This window comes from Labeo rohita, chromosome 24, assembly GCF_022985175.1.
Source record: "Labeo rohita strain BAU-BD-2019 chromosome 24, IGBB_LRoh.1.0, whole genome shotgun sequence".
Classification (NCBI taxonomy): Eukaryota; Metazoa; Chordata; class Actinopteri; order Cypriniformes; family Cyprinidae; genus Labeo; species Labeo rohita.
In genome coordinates, this window is record NC_066892.1 from 13243505 (window position 1) to 13266058 (window position 22554).

Below are 22554 nucleotides of genomic sequence, written 5' to 3' on the forward strand. Positions count from 1 at the left end.
TAAGCAAACGCTGCTTGCAAGTTGGAGACCTCCGCTGGATTCAAGGGAGGCAAAGTATTCTGTAACGAAGGCGCTGAGGCGGCGTTAGAATCCATATGCAGAGGTTTATTGTACAAAGCAGCAAACATACACGTAAAACCAGGCAATGGGTCGTTAACCAGAAAGCAGTCCACTCTTTCGACAGTCCAAGGGTAATCCGTAAATCGTAGTGAGAAAGCCAGGCAATAAGGTCAAACCTTGATATCAGTCCACACAGTTCAACAATCCAGAAAGGGTAATCCAAGAAATCGGTAGTCAGAAAACGAGGCAGAATCATACACGTGCAAACAAATCAGAGTAATCAGAAAACGCTTGGTAAGGCAGGTAAACTGGCAATACTTCGCAATGTGTGAGCACATGGTGAGTCCTTAAATACTGCCAAACAGGAAGTAGCAGTAGAAGCAGCAGAGGGAGCGCGCAGTCAGTATTCGGGTGATGGCTCCCTCTGCTGGCTTGGCATTACAAAAATATTATATATTAATATACATACAAAAATATGTGTGTGTGTTAATAGAGGGAGAGTTTAAATATTTATATGTTATATAATAAATTAAATATTAGTGCTGTGGAATTGATTAATCACGATTAATGTCATCCTAAAATAAATAATAAAATAAATAAATAAATAAGTTTATACACATGCATGTAATTAAGAAATATATGTAATATAAATTTCAATTTATATTAAAAAAAAAAAAATCATATGGACACATTTTAAATGTGATTAATCGCAATTAATCGATTTATCTTTTTTTTTTAAATAGTGTAAATACCTATTTAAACTGTGTAAAAATTATAATATACACATGCATGTAAGATAAAATTTGTGTATACATTTTTTTTCTTTACTGAAAATGTAGAAAAAATGACTGGTATATATTTATATGTGTGTGTGTGTCTCTAAGTGTATGTATGATATATTTAATATAACATATATTTAATGTAACATTTAATACTTTTAGATTTTTTATGACAGTATAAGTATAAAGACCCATTTAAACAAAAAAAAGAAAAAGATGTAAGATGTTTTGCACTGTGTAAAATTTGGTGGGGGTTTTCTTCTTTTGTGAAAATGTAAAAAATGTATCTGTGATTTATGATATTTGCTGCCTGATTTCTATGAGTTAACCGAAGAATTCCTGCAGCAGGTTTCTGCAGATCAGTAACCCCAAACCCTCAGAGTACAACCAATCTTTCTGTCAAACTTCCTCAACATCAGTAAAAAAATAATCAAATCTACTCGTTCTCACTGAAAAAAAACACTCTCACATACACACAGGTATTCACAATTGTAAACTCCTACCTCTTCTCCGAGCCCACTGTTTCAGAACAATAACACAATAATGGAAACCATTTTCCCTGTAACAGTTTCTGGAAAGACATTTATTTCACTTTAACCTCCATGTGTTAGAGATGTTCTCGGTAATGGTGCAGGTCTGCCAGCTTACAGCATACAGTATAAGTCCTATTTCACCACCTATTGTACAACAGAAGTGTGAAACTCACTCTCCTACTCTCTGTTTTTCCACAGGGAGTTCGGTTGGCGAGATCCTGAATTACCCGAAGTCATTCAGATGCTGCAGCATCAGTTTCCCTCAGTTCAGTCCAACGCAGCAGCATATTTGCAACACCTATGCTTTGGAGACAACAAGATTAAAGCTGAGGTAAATATAGCTTTATATCATTGGTTATGATCTTGCTTACCAAGACACATTTGTGGATGATACAGAGCAAAATCTGTTCAAAAAGCATTTTTGTGGCCTTGTAGTAGTGGAATTTGAATGCTGACTTTTTCATATTTGTATTACTTGGGAAAATTCTTGTGGAATACCTACCGAAAGATTTTTGTTGATATGTGTTGTTGCGTGAAATTAATTCTTGTACATACCGCTGACAGATAATTCACCCCGTCATTGAAATTTGATGCCAGGTCTCTTAAGGTAGATCTCCCATCCGTAAGTTTTCACAATTATGAAGAGTACCTTGGATTGCACCAGTAATTAAGCACTAATAGCACAGCCAAACAATACACGCAAAGCTTCATATTGACAGCCGTTCTCCACACAGCAGCTCTATAATTGTATCCCAGAGGCTTAAGAGAGGCTTGGAGGACAAGGAAATTAAATTTGGAGAATAAATCTGCAGGAGCAAAACAGCAACAGAGGGAGAGACGAGCTAGCCGACAAACTTTTAAATGATATTTAATGAAAAAAAACAAACAGTGAGAGCCAAATTAGTTTATCCAGCGATGAGCTCCACTTCAAACCAGCATTTTTCTCCATCTGAAAAATGTCTTATTTATTAAGAAAAGACACTAAATGAATCCCCTGCTTTCTTTGATCTGCCCGTTCATCAATTTCACCACACACCGAAATGAACTTGTTTCATGTTGTTCTCATAAAACATTTGGAGCAATGTTCCATCATAGCTTGATTGATTAGATTTGGGCCTATATATTCAGTATCTCTATGGTGTTCTGTTTTTATTTTTTTCTCTTGGAGATAAACAAAAAATTGGCATATCATTTTCATCTTTGGTTCTCAATCGTTGTCTCTCTTTCTCTCTCTATGAACAACTAGTTATAAAGTGCATTTGCAACAAAAAGCAACATGTGCCAAACCATCATCTCAAATTTATAATTACGTTTGTTTATAAATCTGTTGCCAAGAAAACACAAGCTTTGAGATCTCCCTGCATTTTTCGACCAAGTAAAAGCTTTATGGTTTTTTGTTTGAAATAGGGGTGTCTCAATATACCGGTATAGACCGGTAAATAATAAAATATCGTTACAGTGTTAAGTAGCAGTGTTGCAATATACTGGTGATATTCGAAAATGAATAGTACACATACAGTAATATAACACATAATAATCCAGCACCAGCACCATTATGGAGTGTTCTCAAACCTGATCAACTCTCACATGTGATTTGTTTCATTCATACTCGACACCAGGGGGTGCCCTTGTGCAGGAAGTCCGCAATCGAGACTCATAGAAGTAATAAAGCAAATGACTTGCCAGAAAATCCCTTATATGGCAAAGGCATCATATGGAACCCCATTTCCGCCACTGAATAAAAAATATAAGACGGTAATTGCAACTTTTTATCTCTCAATTTTGACTTTTCTCGCAATTGCGAGTTTATATCTCACAATTCTGACTTTTTTTTCTCAGAATTGTGAGATATAAATGTGCGATTGCAAGTTATAAAGTCAGAATTGTACAATATAAACTCGCATTTCAGAATTGCGTGATAAACGTTGCAACTGTGAGATATAAACTCGCAGAAAAATGACTTTTTTCTCAGAATTGAATGATATTGTGAGACATTGTCGCAATTCTGAGACATAAAGTTACAATTCCAAGAAATAAAGTCAGAACTGCTAGATATAAACTAACAGTTCTGACTTTTTTTCTGAATTGCGAGTTTATATCTCGAAATTGAGACTTTTTAATTGTGTGCAATTAGATTTTTAAGTTTTGTAGGAATTGTAGATTTGTAAGAATTGTAAGATGTAAACTCGCAATTCTAAAAACATATCAGTCTTTTTTCGCCCTGAAAACTGTACTTTACAACTCACAATTGTGAGCTTATATCTTACAATTCTGAGAAAACAATTACACGTGCAAGAAAAAAGTCAGAATTGCAAGTTTATATCTCACAATTCTGACTTCATAACTCGCAATTGCAGGTTTATATCATAATTCGGAGGGGCAAAAAAATCTGAATTGCGAGTTTGTATTACACAATTCTAAGGAAAAAAAAGTCAGAATTGTGTGATCAAAAGTTGCTGTTTTTTTTTTAATCAGTGGCAGACATGGGGTCATTGTTGCTAAATAAAAATGCTGAAAAAAATTGTTGTATGATATATTAATTATCTGTTTTCTTTAAGCCAACTCAAGTATTTTCATATGGATAATGTCTACTTATGTTGCAATGCTAATCAGTGTAGCCTTTATCACTGCAGGGGAGAGTGAGGTAAGATGAGCCATTTTTTAATTATGTTGTCCTCAATATAAGGGGAAATGAGGCAGAAGTACAATGAAAGTATCTAAAGTAATTTCAGGATGTTTCCTATCATTTTAAATGATTAGAATGTATCCATGACAAAGGGTTCTAAAATTATGGGTTCTTAGGTTAGGGTAAGTTGATCCGAGTCAGTGGGTAAGATGAACCATCTGACTGAATCTGATTCAAACCCATGTGAAATCAATAATCAAATTTAATTTTACAAACAGTCATATTTCTTTTGTGAAAGCTAGCCTAAACAAAATAAAACCATTTAAATGAAGTTTTATTTTCATTATTTAATTGTTTGCATTTCTGAAAAAACACAAAGTTTTAGCTTTCCCAAAAACAGACTAAAAAGAGGGTTTGTTGAGTAAAATTGAATAAAAACTGAATTAGAATGAAGGAATAAATGTCACTGAAAGTAATAAACACGTTGGTCAAAAGCTTCTTGGCATGGTAGCTTTTCTGCAATGTCGAACAGACCATTAAGGACTACAGGTGGAAAGATATAGTTGATTATAATGTGATGAAAAGCATCTACTTTTAAGAGATTTTGGTGTACTTGTACACTGTCCCTATCACATAAATTACAAATAATATCTATATATATGATAACCTAAACCAGTTGCGTAGTATCACATTAAAATACCAGTTTACACTTCAGAGATTTAACTTAACTTCAGTCCATTATGGTGGGGTAAGTTAAAGTGTTGGCTCAACTTACCCCACAGCATTTGGCTCACTTTGCCCCATAGCTGGCATTTTGGGGGAAAAAACTAGCTAGTTTACCAATTCAGGCTAATATTTAGCTAAATGATTTGCATGGTTTTATATATCTACTCCCACTTCCACTCCTCCCATGTGTTTCTCGTTTTCACAGTTTGGCAGAAATGATGTGTGATACCAAAATGCATGGTCACATGACAGTAAAAGTGTACAGTTGCCAAGATACAGGGGGTGGGTCAACTTACCCACTGGCTCAACTTACCCCACTCTCCCCTATAGAATACTGTAAAATGAGAATCAGTTCGATCAACGCTATAATGCAAGTTTGGATTAAAAATGTGTATTTAAATTGGGGAAGCCCTGAAAAAGTTCTGATGAACACCCAACCTTTCCATTTTTGACATCTCCTTTATTAGTTAGTTTCTGCAAAGTTATGAATTTGCACCAAAATAATTTAGATTTTTGATTGGATACGCATCTGTTAGCTAAACCAGGATGTTGACAATGAACTAAGATGTTTCTGAATGCTTTTAAAAGTATGTGAGTCTGTTTATTTTGCATTTTGCAATATATTTAGAATATATTCTTCACTCCAGTTCGTGACCCAATCAGAACAGACCTGCTGCCCACTTTTAGGTCGTGACCCACCAGTTGAGAACTACTGCTCTGTTTCAGCCCACAGTCATCATATCTGAGGTTTCTAAAAAGGTCACACATTCATGGTTCATGGACTTAACACATCCAGTACATTATGCAACTCATTGTATTATGCAACAAGCCTGTGCTGGTGCAGTGTATTCAACGTTTGTAAATCATTATATCCCGAGGTTGTCTTCAATGTTTCTGCAGCCTCTTTTTCAGTTAGGTGCAGTTTCCTTTTCAAGAGTTTGACCCTGATACAGTAGCAGCTGCGGTAAATGTCCAAACCTGATCATCTTCTCTTTCAATTCAGGGTCAATTTTTATTTCAAGGTTTTAATTTTAATTAACTGTCCATCTGAAATCACATCACAAGGACTGCAGAAAGAGTGCAGCAGATGAAGATATCGTAGAAGGTATCTAAATGATACGTATTGTGGTGGTACCGGTCCAGAACTGTGTGTGTGGTTGGTCGGTAAAGCAGTACAGTTAATTATATGTGACAGTGCTGCAGCAGATGGTGCCGAAGCCCTGAACAACCCCTGCCATTCTTTTTCCTTGACATACATATACATAAATGCTTTCACATTATGGAGTGGATAGTGAAAAATGACACTAGTCAACAACACAATGGTTTCAGGCCTGGTAATGACATTTTTCTCTTTTTTTCCCCTACCTTTTTTTGCATAATATACCAGTCAGACTACAACGAGTGATTTATTTGAGGGCTTTTTAGTGTATCAAAACCATATAGCATGACCAGTATAACCAATTCCAAACCAGTGACTCTTATGAGATGCCTCTTTTTGCCAACTCAAACATATATGCTTACCATGTTTTATTGTACATAAAGGAATAGTTCATCTAGAAATGAAAATTGCATCATCATTTACTCACCCTCATGTTGTAGAACACAAAATAAGGTATTTTGAAGTAAAGAAGTATGGGCTCAGACATGTACTTAAGTAAAAAGTACCCATTACTACTACCGGTTTTAGTGTCAGGCTGGTAACTGGACCCTGCGCCATACTGGCACATTAATACAAAATAACCCACAAATTTTGTTAGCTAATGAATGTATCAAGTTTGAACAACCACCATGTAGAACAGGGCCGGACTGGGACAAAATTTCAGTTTGGGAAATCTCACACTCATCCAGGCCATCCCATACCCAACAAATTCTGAAACCACAGACAACCCTTTTTTTGTATGGCCATCACATTTAACAAAAAGGTTTAAAACCTTAGTCTGGGGTCATGCCAAACAATTAAAGGTTCTCTTTTGAACTGCACTTCCATTTCCCTTTTCAGTTTCTTCGTTTTCAATGATAGAGACTTTTACACCAAAATGAAATGAATTCACCTCAGGCTGAAAGAAAAGTACATTTATGCAGGAGATCACTCTTCAGCTAGAAAAAAAATGAAGCACAAATGTTAGTTAATCTAAAGTAATTTTTGCTTATTAGTATGGTTGAATTGCGTCATTGCAGGTCAGAAGCAAAGACACTGGTTAATAAAATGGGATTAAATACACTAAGGATATTTGTTTTATTTAACATATTTAATTTTTGCAGGGTTGCGTCATATTCTGAGTTTGCATTTCACTGTTTTTATTCATTTTAAGGAATACTGAATCTGTTTTTTGTGAGTGAGACAAATTAATGCATGTTCACATTTAGTCTAGAATACAGCAACATCATGTTTACTCCCAATTTCCTGACAGGAGACTTGTCAATCAATAAATGGGGAAAAAAGTAACTAGAGTTACTTGTTTGGAAATGTAACTCAGATATTTTCTTAGAAATTCAAAAGTAATGCGTTACTTTACTAGTTACTTGAAAAAGTAATATTATTATGTAACTCGCGTTACTTGTAATGTGTTACCCCCAACACTGCTCATTATATTCTGATTGCAAAAACATAACTTTATTTTAGTTCACTAGCTGAAGTGTCACATTATGACCAAGTGTCGATGTTTTTCTTAAAATGACTTAAATACTATAGATTTAACAAATGTTAAACATTAAAAGTTATTTTCCAACTTGCCTAAATGTCAAAATTAGTACAATAAAAATTACATCATGACAATTTTTTTTTTTATTTACACCCACAGTTTTACTACAAATTTCATGGTTAGACTATGGTTAGTGTACCAAAACTATGGTTAATTTGTATTTACCATGGTTTAACTGTAGTAACCATGGTTTTTGGTTTTAATTTTCGTAAGGGTTGTGTTATCTACCCTAGCTTGCTCCCTCTAAAAATATTATGGAACGAGTTTTAATAATATTTGTTTGCTAAATTACACTGACCAAAATTGTAAACGCAACACTTTTGTTTTTGCCCCCATTTTTCATGAGCTGAACTCAAAGATCTAAGACTTTTTCTATGTACACAAAAGGCTTGGTTCTCTCAAATATTGTTCACAAATCTGACTAAATCTGTGTTAGTGAGCACTTCTCTTTTGCCGAGATAATCCATCCACCTCACAGGTGTGGCATATCAAGATGCTGATTAGACAGCAAGATTATTGCACAGGTGTGCCTTAGGCTGGCCACAATAAACAACCTGATCAACTCTATGCGAAGGACATTGGTGATCACACCAGATACTGACTGGTTTTCGGACCCCCCACCCCCCACCCAATACAGTAAAACTGCACATTTTAGAGTGGCCTTTTATTGTGGGCAGAGAGAATATTTGAGAGAAACAGGCTTTTTGTGTACATAGAAAAATCTTAGATCTTTGAATTGAGCTCATGAAAAATAGGGGCTGGGATCTCGGTATGGAGTTAAAGGGTAGGATTATAATTTTTTTTGGTAGTATTATATCACACTGTGAGTGTATAATTAGCACCATTTGTTGTTTTCTCATGTCATCTGATAGAGTGTTTAGACCCGGAATTCACAGAACAGGTGAAGCTTGATGTCACATTTAACAAGTGAATAGCTTTGATTCACTTAATCATTAGGACTGTTTCCATTGTATGTATTGATTCACTAAAAAGAACTGACTCTTAAGAATCTTTTTTTAATAATCATTTGGACTGTTCGCATTGTAAAGTTTTGATTCACTAAAAATAACCAACTCATAAGAATCATTTATTCAGAAATCAGTTGAACTGGTCTCACACTGTATATTTTTGATTCATACATATGGTATGGTTTTGATTCACTAAAAAGAACCTGTTCATACAAGTCATTTGTTCATGAATTGGACTACACGTCATTTTATGTTATGCAGTGTTTTAAAAAATACTGTCAGAGTGTTTTAGTGCAGTATCCTGTCCTTAATTGCTCATCCGACCGTCATTTTCTCAAAATACATCACATTACGGAAGTTAAACGGGTTGTGAAGGCAGTTTCATATTGACATTTTTAAAGATAGATGTAAATGAACTTTAGCCAGACAGGAACTAGCGCACACACCGAAGCAGACGCGGATGGGAAAGGAGAGTCAGGCTATCAGATGACAGAGCAGTATCTCCCACAGCAGAGGTGAGGAGAATACTGATTAGCCCAGCATTTCAGCCAGACAGGCCGAGCTCTGATGTTTATAGTCTTCCTGCTGAACTAGTGGCCAAGTGCAAAGGCAGCTTTTTCTCGTCCTCAGCTGGCCACTATTTATAGCAGGTGGCTCCAGCAAAGCTCCCTGGGTCTGTCTCTTGTGCAGCCTGCCTCTGGCTAAAGTTCAGCTTTATCAGCCCTTTTTGGAGAGAAAAATCTAATCCGTCAATATCCATTTGCACGTGCGCTCTAGAATCAACAGCAAGCACTTCCTTCCTGTCCACTCATGCCTCTAATTGAATATCTCAGCGTCTCCACTGCTTCAGGATGATGTTAACACTCAATTAATTTCACAAAAAGCAATTCACATTTCAAACAAAGTGGCACCGGCACATCTCCTCAATGTCTTCTTGATAGAACTTGCCAGAAACATCCCCAGTTCCCGCTTTTGTTTGTCGCCTCCAAACATCTGTTGCTTCCAAACATGTTGCGATCACGATAATTAATTGTACTTCCTCTATATGATGTTTTGTGCACTGGGGCTGTGTTCTCAGAAGTGCGAATCGAACCGCATGAATGAAACGAAGGCTTTTGTGCTGTGACGCACATGTCTGTCTGCCTCTCGGGATGAGCCGTGCTTTTGTTTTTCAGTCAGGTGTGGTTTGAATATTCACGCCGTACATGCAGTACAACCGAAAACAGGAAGAAACGGGATGAGAAATACCCTCATGGAATGGACTGCTAGATTGTTTCTCACCTTCAGACAAAGCCACACAAAGAAACGGGGTTGTAATCTCCATCGGAGTGAGTGGCGGTGTGAAGCCGGAGCGCTGATCTGTAGTGACGTACTATTCAGAAGCACATCTGCCAAGGGCTGCTCCGCCACTCATCTAAAGCTAATGCAGCAGGGTATTGTGTATGCCAGTTGGCAGCGAGACAGGAAATTGGAAATTCATAGTGCAATCACTTGATGAATCTGCAGATAGACACAGGTGTGACATTCTCTTAATAATTTAGCCCTGCTGCTTTTGTGTCAAATCGTTCAAAACGGATATGGCTTGGTTTATGTATTTGTCTGTAAGGGATCAAACTACAACAAATTAAGCTGCCAAATAATATCCAAGGACAATTTTGTGATTTGTAACGTGTTATTTTGGGCTACTTTTATGGTATATACTACCATGTATACTTTTATATACTACTAATGTATTAATTAATATTTAAAGTTTGTTTTTTTTTTTGTTTTTTTTTATATTTATATTTAAGCTTTCACTGTAGTTTATATTTTGGTAATTTTGTAATGTGTTTTTGTCATTTTCATTATTATTTTTTAAATATTTCTGTTTAGCTTTAGTTTAGTTGTAACTTTATTTAACTTATTCAAACTTATGTTATTTCATTTAGATGCCAGTGCAATATTTCAAAATGCTTGGAAATATATATATATATATATATATATATATATATATTAGTACTAGTTAATTTTTATTTTATTCATTTTATTTATTAAAACTAATTGATTTCAGCTTTATTTTTAATAATTAAAATGCTTTTTCATAATTTTTGTTAATTGCAACACTAATGGAAAACTATGTAAGACCATTTCCACCACTAAATAAAACATAGGAAGAAGGAAATTGCAGCTTTTTATCACACAATTCACAAAAAAGTCAGAATTGTGAAATATAAACTCGCAATTCCAAGTTATAAAGCCAGAATTACAATATAAACTCTCAATTCTGATAAATAAAGTCACAATTCTGAGAAATAAATTCAAAATTGCATGATATAAACTCACAATTTCAAATAATAATTATATAATAAGAGATATGAATTCGCAATTCTTAAAATATGATATATATATATTAACAATTGTGAGTTATAGTCAGAATTGCAATATAAACTCACCATTCTGAAAAATAAAGTTGCAGTTCTGAGAAATAAAGTCTAAATTGCGTAATATACACTCACAGTTGTGAGTTATAGTTGCAGTTGCGAGATATAAACTTGCAATTGCGAGTTATGGAGTCAGTATCGGTAAAAAAAAGTCACAATTCTGACTTTTTCTCAGAATTGCGTAATTTATAACATACAATTATCAGGAAACTTTTAATATACGTTTTTTTTCCCCTTAAAATTGGACTTTATAACTCGTAATTGCAAGTTTATATCTCACAATTCTGAGAAAAAAAGTAATAATTGCATGAAAAAAGTCAGAATTATGAGATGTAAACTCGCAATTGTGAAAAAAAGTCAGAATTGTAAGATACAAACTCGCATATGCAGGGAAAAAGGTATCATATCAATTGTGAGGTTAAAAGTCGCAATAACCTTTTTTATTTTTTATTCACTGGTGGAAACAGTCTTTCATAGAAAACAGCAGCTCAGGCTTTTTGCCAAATATCGAGTCATATGGTTTAAAGTGACATAAAGTTCATAAAAATAATGGCAGCATGTTCATTTGTTAGGGAGCTATTCCCAAAAATATTACGAAATGCCACCGGCTATCAAGATGAGAAGGCTGTGGTGACTTGATGTCAATTAGTGTTGTTTTTCCATCGCGTTTTTTTTTTTTTTTTTGTCGTGTGCTCTTAGATCCTCAAATGAACTTGGGTGCCTTTAATTGACTTTAGTGTAGAACAGCAAAGCTGTGTAGATAGAGATTTTCTCACAACTCTCAGTCTGTTTAGCTGTCTGAAGTGTGAGTCATTCTCCGGCTCCCTTTAGTATTGATTTTTCAAATACACTGGTTATGGATTCAGTGCCTCCTATTTGTTCATTTATCCTCCGAATGATCTCATGGGCTGACACTAAGCTGTCTTGGTATGACTTAACACTAAATTCAGACTTTTTTTTTTTCATTTATATGAAGCAGCACTGCTGAATGTCAGAAGGGAAAGGTCAGTGTTTCAAATGTCTTCCTATTAGTTGAGGCCAAGGCCGCCACGTTCTCACTGACCAATAATTCTTGATTAGATCAATTGAAGTTGCATTAAAATCAGGAGTTCAAGTTCAAAAAATGAGTATGAGTGAATTTTCAAAGCCCCTTTTAGCTCATTGGTGCCTCAAGTGGACAAAAAGGCATTACCAGTCTCACTAAGTGTCATGTTACATCAAAGCAGACTTGAAAAATGTTTTACCGGGTCATTTTGCTACTTTTTAAATGCCTTTAGTGTGGATTTTATTGTTTTGCCCATGTTCTCAACTCAGCTTTTAACCAGTCACCCTCTGTCTGTTTCTCTCAGATACGGAGGCAGGGTGGTATTCAGTTGTTGGTGGACCTGTTGGATCACAGAATGGCTGAAGTACACAGAAGCGCCTGCGGTGCCCTGAGGAACCTTGTTTATGGCAAAGCCAACGATGATAATAAAATCGCTCTGAAAAACTGTGGTGGGATTCCTGCGCTGGTCCGCCTGCTACGTAAGACCTCTGATGTGGAAGTCAGAGAACTGGTCACAGGTAAGAACTTCTGCTGGCTTTGATATTCCTCTTTTCTCAGTTCAAGTTTTATTATCCACCTTATATTTTTTAAAAGTGTGTGCGGCCATTTGTACATTTTATAGGTCTGGTTCCAGTCTCATCTGCGTCCAGCTATTTTTAGCTGTACAAAACAGCTCATTTTGCTGCTTGATATTGCAAACTGCAATCTTACCATATTACTTTAATGTATTATGTATTATGAACACTCTGGTTTGTAGTGCAAACAGTTTTATCATTTACTGCAAGTTGTTATTCTTCTCTTTAATTCCCTATAGCGGCTAATGAACCGTAAGTCTTGCCCGGAATAGGAATTTTACTTTTCCCTATCACAGATTTTAATGTGCCAGATCAGTCGTTGATTTTCCTTATGCAAATATTTTACCAAGTATATTAATTAATTAACATTAATCTCACTCTGTCATTTTTTCTCGTGGTGTACCTCAAGGATCCGTTCCAGGTCCATTTCTGTTTCCAATCTATATGCTTCCTCTTGGTCCGATCATTCAGCTTCATGGTCTCATTTTGCTCGTTTTGCTGCTTGATTTTGCAAATTGGTGTCTTACCATATTATTTTAACGTATTATCTTAATTATGAACACAGTGGTTTGTAGTGCAAACAGTTTTAGTAATTATAGTAGTTTTAGTCATTAATTACCAGTTTCAGACTCTTTTAAAACATGATGAATAATGGGAATCTTCGTACCTAAACCAGTGCAGTCACGGAGTTAAGTTCAAATAGGTTTTGAAGTTAGCAGGAGTGACATTTTCTTTTAATTACAAGTACAGAAACCCCAAACTAGCTTGTCTAGTGATCTGTTTCAAAGTGAAACTCATCTGAAATTCTTGCTTGTGGATTTATTAATTATTTTCTTTTATTATTTAGAGAACAATGAACAGTGGAAGGGTGTTTGAATATTACATGACTTTCTGTACTATGTTCATATTTCCAGACCATCCTGACAGGAAACGACATTGGTTTTACACTAGTTATTGCAACTGCTCAGTCATGCAAAGAGTATTGAAGTCTGACCTTTGCACCATATAGTTGAGGTTCAAACACTCACTGATGCTCCAGAAGGAAAAAAACATGCATTAAGAGCCGGGGGGTGAAAACTTTTGAACAGAATGGAGATGTATACATTTTTATTTATCACCATTTAGTACTGCCCTTCAGAGCCTACAGAAGATGTTTCCCAGAAGACAAAATAAGTTAAATTTACCCTGATCCTCAAATTCCAAAAGTTTTCACCCCCTGGCTCTTAATGCATCATGTTTCTTTCGGAAGCATCAGTGAGCGTTTGAACCTTCTGTAATAATTGCAAATGAGCCCCTCAGCTGTCCTCAGTGTGAAAAGATGGATATCAAATCATACAGTCATTGTTGGAAAGGGTTCAAATACACAAAAATGCTGGAAAACCAAAGAATTTGTGGGACCTGAAGGATTTTTCTGAAGAACAGCAGACAGTTTAACTATTTATGTAACACTATTAATTTAATTATTTAAAAAAAAAAACACAGCTGAGGATACTTCAGGTAACAACACGGTATGAAAAATCAAGAGGATGCAAACTTTTGAACCGGGTCAATTTTATAAATTCAACTATTATTTTCTCTTGTGGACTATATGTAAACCCTTTTTTATGTAAAATTTTCAGGTCAGTAATAAATATTTTATTTTTTATTTTATTTTATTTTTTATTTTATTTTATTTTATTTTATTTTATTTTATTTTATTTTATTTTATTTTATTTTATTTTATTTTAATAAAATATACCCAATTTGGGATGTGTACTACAACTTTTCTTCCTTTAATTTAACAGTTATATGGAAAAATCAGTTGTTTTTTTAGGGATGAGGTGTGGAAAAAGATATTTTCAGCAAAATAAATCACCTGTCCCCAAAAACACATCCCCAAAGGCTTTGTATTCGCAAACATGTTTCTAAATTGTTTCTGTAACGGAATGGATAGACTTTGGAACGAAGCCACTCTGGAAATGCCTGCTACGCGCTGAATTCAGATTAACATATAAATTAAAAGCATTGCGCACGGGGCACTTAGAGAGACTTCCTGTCACAAATTAATCAGCAAGCTGGAAGCCTCAAGGTCTTTGGCTGCCCAGAGGATTCTCAGCCTCTCAATCTCAAGCAAAGCAGCGCATCTGAGTCATGCTTTGCCTGCCTGTTTGACTCTGCAGAAATGGGCTGTTTTTTGAAATACCGAAAGTAGATGTAGCCATATGGACCCGGTCGGACCCTGACGGTCAGGTGTCCTGTCAGCCTGCTGCCAGCGTCTGCTTTGCTTCAAAGGCCAGTGAGGCTTATGCAAGGCTTTTCCCAGAATGGGAACGCCGAGGGTGGAAGACAGAGACACTCTAGACAATTCTTTTCTTCTTGGAATACGTTCAGAGGCATTTGAAAAACAATGCATTCAGTACTCCCATCTCATCTGCCTGCTATTGGTATCTCTGGCACTGCCTTTCAGTGGCTTCATAACTTCATATCTCTCAGACAGGCAACAGTTTATTAGTATTACTTTTGTTCTGTCACTGTTTTTCATGGTGTACCTCAAGGATCTGTTCTAGGTCTATTTCTGTTTTAAATCAAGATGCTTTCTCTTAGTCAGATCATTCAGCTTTATGGTCTTAACTTTAATAGCTAATTTGATGATGCATAAATCAATCTTACTATCCAGCCCATTTCTTTTTCCTCCCCCTTACATCACTTCCTGCCTACAAAAGTATGGATGGCTGAAAACTTCGTAAAACTAAATGCTAACAACACAAACCCTGTCAGTCAGCCCTAAATCTGTTGTCTCTTGCCAACATGACAGTTTGACCCATTATATGGTGTCTTGGAGTATTATTTCTCATAATGCAGCCACATTGCCTTCAGATATTAGTCCTGTTTTTGATTTTGCAAACAACGTGAAAGATAAATAGATGAGCGTTTGGCTTTGTGACCATGAGCATGTGAGCGTGGTCTTTTATGAATCGCATGACTATGGAGAACAGATGGAATATTGGTCTGCAGGAACAGGAAGCTCGTGAGAAACCCAGACAACAGAACATCCCCTGAGAAACTGTCTGAATCCGTTGGCAGCACGAGGTGTTTGAATTGCACTACGCTGTGTGATCGTATGCTGAAATTAGGGAGGATTCTTGCTTAGTTAGTCTAATTCCACTCAGCGTCTGGTTTTTGTCTCTTGGTGCAGTGCTCTAACATACGGCCCTGTCCCAAATAGCGCACTTGATGAAGAATAAGAGTTTTGTGGACTTTTTTAACCATATTTTATTCATTTACACTTCTGTATCCTTTAAAAGTTTTCAGGTCAGAAAGATTTCTTTAATGTTTATGAATGAAGTCTCTTATGCTTACCAACGCTGCATTTATTTGATCAAAAATACAAAAAAAAAACCCACTTAGGGTTTGTTCAAAACCCTAACCTTATGTTTGAGCAGATTAGTTGTTTAAAAGACTAGTTCACTTTCAGAATAAACATTTCCTGATAATTTATTTACCCCCCTGTCATCTAAAATGTTTGTGTCTTTCTTTCTTTAGTTGAAAAGAAATTAAGGTTCCAAGATTTTTTTCCATATAGTGGACCTCAGTTGAGGCCAAAAGACGATCCCAGCCGAAAAATAAGGGTCTTATGTAGTGAAGTGTTTGGTCATTTTCTAAAAAAAAAAAAAAGTAAATACTTTTTAACCACAAATGCTTTTCTCCCTATATGGAAAATGCCCTAATATTTTATTTTATCATATTTTTTGCACAATGCCTAACAGTCAGCCACATTTTTATTTTTTTTTATTTTTTTTTTTTTTTTTTTTTTTTTTTTTTACTCAATACCTAGCAGTTAGCCACATTTTTTTATTTTATTTTATTTTTATATTTTTTTTTTTTTTTTTTTTTTTTTTTTTTTTTTTTTTTTTGCTTAATACCCAGCAGTTAGCCACATTTTTATACATTTATTTAATTTTATTTTTTGCTCAGTTAGCCACAATATCTAGCTAAATATTTAGCATTTTTTGTATTTACTATTTTACTATTTTATTTTCATTATTTTCATTTATTTATTTATTTATTTATTTATTTTGCTGGAAACTTATCAGTTAGCCACATTTTTTTATTTATTATTTTATTTTTGTTTTATTTTATTTTATTTTTTTTTTTTTTTTGCTCAGTAGCATTTAGCCACATTTTATTTTATTTTATTTTATTTTTATTTATTTTTTTGCTAAATAACTAGCAGTTAGCCACATTTTTGTATTTATTATTTTATTTTATTTTATTTTATTATTTTATTTTTACTGAATATCTAGCAGTTAGCCACATTTTTGTATTTATTATTTAATTTAATTTAATTTAATTTTACTTTATTTTATTATTTTATTTTATTATTTTTTGCTAAATACCTAGCAGTTAGCCACATTTTTTTGTATTTATTATTTTATTTTATTTCATTTTTTGCTGAATACCTAGCAGTTAACCACATTGTTATGTATTATTTTATTTTATTTTTATTTTAATTAAAAAAAAATCTGGAATGTTTTCCTCAAAAATGTCTTGATTTCTTTTTTGACTGAAGAAGGAATTTTTAATTCTGGAAGTGAGCTAATCCTTTAAAACACCGTATATTAACAACGTGCGATAACATTGGAGAAATTCAGCTATTTACATCAGTCTCCACGCAGTCGGTCGTGCAGTCAAGTGAAGATGTCTGTAGGATTCTTTTCTCCTACGGTGAAAGACCCAGTGAAATGAAGCAGTCTAAATCTAGGCCTGTGTTCTGCTGGCATGAGATTTGATCTTGGTCAATGTCACCACTGACGACAATTATGTCCTTGTAGTGCTCCAGCATGGAGCCTTCCTCTCTTTCTTTCTTTCTTTCTTTCTCTTTCATGTTCCCTCATGAGAAGCGGTCTCTGATTAGATACTCTCTCAGTTCAGCAATCAAGGTTGTTCTTCCCTTTTCACAATGCATGCTTTTTTCAAAGACTTTAGAAAGTGAAAGTCAAGAAGAAAATGAGTCGCGAAAGACTTCTGTAGCTCACACCTTCATAAACATACAGAATAGAGCGTTTGCACTTACGTCACGGTTTGGTCGGTTATCCGGATGCACGGCCATATTGGAGAAACTCGGATGTAAACAACATCCTGTCTAACCACTCAAAAAACGTGTGGAAGCTGCTAAATCACATAGAGAAGGACTTAGTAAGCAGGAAAGGGTGCATTATTTTGACAAACTAAAGTTAATAGGTGGTAAAAAGATCTAAGGTTGCTCTTGTGATGAAGAGGTGAGGTGTTCATCAGAATAAGCACAATGGAAAGTTTTTCGCCAGCACATGCAATCAGCAACAGCCGGTCCTCCTGGGCTCTGGAATTAAATGCTAACGGCTGATGTGTGAGTGTGTTGAGAGCAAGAAGCTGGCAAGGTCAACGTCATCAACTATTCAACCGCCACCTCTTCATACTGACTCATAAAAGTGCGTAGTTTCCTAAAGGAGGGAGGGAGGGAGAGTATGGGGTATAGAAGGAAAAGAAAAGTGAAGATAAGCAAATGGGAAAAATAGAAGTTTGGTCTGACTCATTTGTAGAGATGATGGACAGTGGGAAGGAGAGATTGGATTGATGTTGAAGGTTGGCTTCTTTTTAATAGGTTGGAGACGTGTTTTCGATTCGTCATCATTGCTGTTTTTAGAGTTTGGTCGCCATTCTGACATCTGCTAATTTTTTCGTAGCGCTGAGTGACACAAAGTGGCTTTTAGTAGGAAGCTCTGCACATTTCAGGCAATAGAAGAACCCCTGCAAGGCCGTTCATTCAGTACAGCAGGAGGTGAGATTAAGCCAAACGTCTGTGTATGTACTTGTGAGGCTGTCTAAATCTCTTCTGAGTTTAATCATTATCTATCTCACCTCTACTGAATCTCTGATCCACTGTCTATTTTGTATGGAGTTATTAATATTTCACAAAATATCTGCACTGAATTCATAACCATAAACTTGAACATTTTTTGTTTAAATAACCAATTTATTTTTTATTTTAATATTTTTTTAAATCTCTCAAATGTCATTTTATTTTATTTTTTGCTGAATACCTAGCAGTTAGCCACATATTTTATTTTATTACATTTTATTTTAGTTTATATTTTTTGGTGAACACCTAGCAGTTAGCCACATTTTCATGTATTTTTTTTATGTTTTGTTTTGTTTTATTTTATTTTATTTCATGCTAAATACCTAGCAGTTAGCCACATTTATTTTATTTCATTTTATTTTAGTCTATATTTTTTGCTGAATACCTAGCATTTAGCCATATTTTCATGTTTTTTTTTTATTTTATTTTATTTTATTTTATTTCAATTTTTTTGCTGAATACTTAGCAGTTAGCCACATTTTTTACATTTTATTATATTATTTTATTTTATTTTATTTTATTTTTGCTGAATACTAAGCAGTTATCCTCATTTTTATGTATTTGTTATTTAATTTAATTTAATTTTTGCTGAATACCTAGCAGTTAGCCACATTTTTATATTATTTTATTTTATTTTATTTTAATTTAATTTTGCTAAATACCTTGCAGTAAGCCACATTTTTATTTTATGTCATTTTATTTTTCGGTGAATACCTAGCATTTAGCCACATTTTATGTATTTTTTCTATTTTTTAATTTTTATTTAGTTTTATTTTATTTTGTCTTTTTTAAATTTATTATTTTTTTCGTCTTTTGCTGAATTTGCTTGCACTTTTTATGTATTTTATGTATGTATTTATTAATTAATTAATTTATTTATTTATTTTGCTAAATACCTAGCAGTTAGTCACATTTGTATGTATTTATGGTTTTATTTTATGATGTTTTAATATTAAGTGTTCAGTTTAGTGTATATTAGTTTATTTTTAGATTAGGCTATTTTTTTTTTATATTATTCATGATGCTTCTATAGATGCCACAAACTATTTTGAATTATTGAATTATGAACTATTGGTAATATAAACTATTACCAATGAATTCTGAACCCCTAGGTTAGTCAGTTTCTTTAAACTTAAAAAGCTCAGCACTTTCATGAAGCATTATGTATATATATATATATATATATATATATATACATTTTCATATACTACCTTGCTTTACATCGAAGGTTGTGATTTATCTCAGATCTGTTGGCATTTTTTTTTTTTAATAAATTGAAAAAAATACTTCCAGACCCAAGGCCGGTGAAAAGTGGGCGATCACTGCTATGAAATTCTGCATTTAAACACTGCTAGTATTTTACTTACATATTCACTTTGCCTAAAAGCTTCTGCTAAATAAATAAATACAATGTACATCTTCAGAATTTACAAAGCTTCACAGAAGTCAAACAAATCATCGACCCTTCCCTTGATTGTTTGTTCATGAAATGTTTCCGCAAATTTGATAATGCTTCCAGCCACAAAGAGAGTTATGTGTAGTTACGCATCTGCAGATATAATGTAAAGTGAATCTAATAAAACAGGAGCACGCTAAAAGCTGATTTCTGATTAAAGCATAGTTGTTGTGCTGTATTTATGTTTTCATATTAGCATGGAAAATGTCGTAAAAATACATTTCTCTCCTTGCAGCTGCTAAACATTAGAATGTTCTAGAGGTTTAGGATAAAATTAAAGATATCCTCTGCGATATAGCATCTGTCAGAATAAATTACCACCTCAGACGTTGAACTCTCTCAGGTGAGATATTGATGAGCTCAGGATTGGCTAATTAGCCACACGCATGGCTAAATTGGTTATTTCTCATTTGCGGGATGTTTTAGTATCGACTGCTTGAAATTGACCTCCTACAACCTTAATAAGAGTTTCTTCTTGTTGCAACATAAAATAAGCTGATGATCAATGGTGTAAGTGGCCTGAATTTTTGTAACCGCTTGTTATGGTACAATAAGGATCCTTGAACCTGATGGAGCGGCATGCTACCTTTTATTTTGCTCAGTATGCAGATATTCAACGGTACTGTTCAAACATTTGTGGTCAGTAAGATATTTTCAAAGATTAGTTCACTTCCAGGAATAAAAATTTCCTGATAATTTACTCACCTCCATGTCATCCAAGATGTTTGCCTTTCTTTCTTCAGTTGAAAAGAAATTAAGGTTTTTGAGAAAAACATTCTAGGATTTTTCTCCATATAGTGGACTTCAATGGGGATCAGCGGATTGAAGGTCCAAATTGCAGCTTCAGTGCAGCCAGGGAATAAGGTCTTATCTTGCGAAACGATCTGCCATTTTCTAAAAAAAAAATTAAAAAAGAAAATGTATATACATTTTATCCAGAAAAGCTTGTCAATGCATTAGCTCGACTTGGCTGTCACTAACAAATTATTTTGGTAATCAAGTAATCTGTCAAAAATTCTGAGGATTGTTTAAGTAATTGGATAATTATTATTTTTTGTAGTGATATAAATAGACCTAAGTGAACAATAGCCTTCAAAACACTTGTATAATAGGAGTGAGGCAATAATAATTAGTTTAAATAACGTCTCAAAAGCAAGTAATCGAGTACTCGAATAGAATCAAGGAATCGTTGCAGCCCTACGTATTTCCTAATCACGGTGGAAAGGTCAGGTGTGACATAGTGGACGTACTGTCCCAGTGTTAACAAAGCAAACACGCAAAGAAAGTCAAATGTAAAAAAGGTAAAACAACGATGTCAGACGATTTTGAAGCTGAAGGAGAGAATGAGATTGAGTTTTATACCCTACCCTACCTTTTTGAACCAGGTGTGACCTTTCCAACGTGATTACGTAATGCGTGACGTCGTAGACGCACATTGCAGAGCTAGTGCAAAACAAGCATTTGTGGTTAAAAAGTATATAAATTTGTATTTGTTTTAGAAAATGACCAATCGTTTCGCTAGACAAGACCCTTATTTCTCAGCTATGATTTTTTGAACCTTCTTTGAACCTTCAACTTCATTGTTCCCCATTGAGGTCCACTATATGGAGAAAATCCTAAAATGTTTTCCTCAAAAACCTTAATTTCTTGTCGACTGAAGACAGACATGAACATCTTGGATTCTGGACCTTTAAATTGATCCAAACCTGTATGAGTTTCTGTCATCTTTTAAACACAAAAGAAGATATTCAAAGAATGTTGGTAACAATACAGTTGACGTTAGCCATAGTATTTTTTTCCATACTGTGGAACTAAATGGGTACTGTCTGTTTGGTTGTTTTTGGGTGAAATTTCTTTAATGTGATCTCTTTCTTTACTCTCTTTAATGTAAAAAAACACAGTGACTCCGAAAGTTTTAAACACTATTTGTACATTAAAATACATGATGTGAAAATACTGTATACTTTTCCATGTGACTAACGCCATGGTGGCAGGGGTGTGTCTAAGTGGTGTCCAGGGGTGGCACTGGCCCCCTCTGAAATCTGGCTGGCCACCCCAGGTGCCCCCACTACCAGATATCTATCTATAGGCTCGTTTTTACTAAATTTCTAACTGCATGTGGCAGTGGCGGATCCTGTCATGTGTAATATAGGTACCTGCCTAGACCGGCTTTCTTCTCTTCTTTATACTTAATTTTAGCCGGTTTCTATAGCGTAAACTTAATGACAAATGTCGAGAGCGCAATGTGTAACACCAGAGGGCATCTATGGAATGCGCGAACACGAATCTCTCCCCTCGCAAGCGGTTTTGTCTTATACCTACCGGTTGCGATCCACACCAGTTTTTGTTCTGTGCCGAGTTATATCCTTTCATTATAACATTGATCACGCAGTGTACAGAGATTCACGAAGACAACAAGGATTTGCGAGGACAACGTTTGAGCCCAGTATCTGAGCGAAAGCAGTGCCATTTCATAAGAAAAAAAAAAAAAAAAACATAAAATAAAAACACAATGTATATTTAAAAGTACACGTCTATATTTGTGTGAGGAAGAAAGTAAATCCAGCATGTACATTCATGAGGATGATGAAAGTGTTTTCACTTGAGTAAAGCCTTGAAGTCTCCTTAAAGTGTTTTTTCTTCATTAAATATGTACGATTTCTCATGTGGTAACATATAATTTATTTAATTTTATTGAACCCCAAAATATTAACTTAATCAACCTATACATTGGGTTACCGTGATGAAATGAAATTTAAAGGCTAAAACAGGTAGAAATAACTCAC

At 34.6% G+C, this 22554-nt stretch overlaps 1 protein-coding gene across 1 annotated transcript in view; it reads left to right on the forward strand.

The window, feature by feature from the left end:
- Window positions 1-22554, forward strand: part of ctnnd2a (catenin (cadherin-associated protein), delta 2a) — a 394266-nt gene that overhangs the window by 280237 nt on the left and 91475 nt on the right. The window contains 2 exon segments of the mRNA XM_051098760.1: window positions 1571-1703; window positions 12164-12377. Of these exon segments, the coding sequence (XP_050954717.1) occupies window positions 1571-1703; window positions 12164-12377 (347 nt within the window).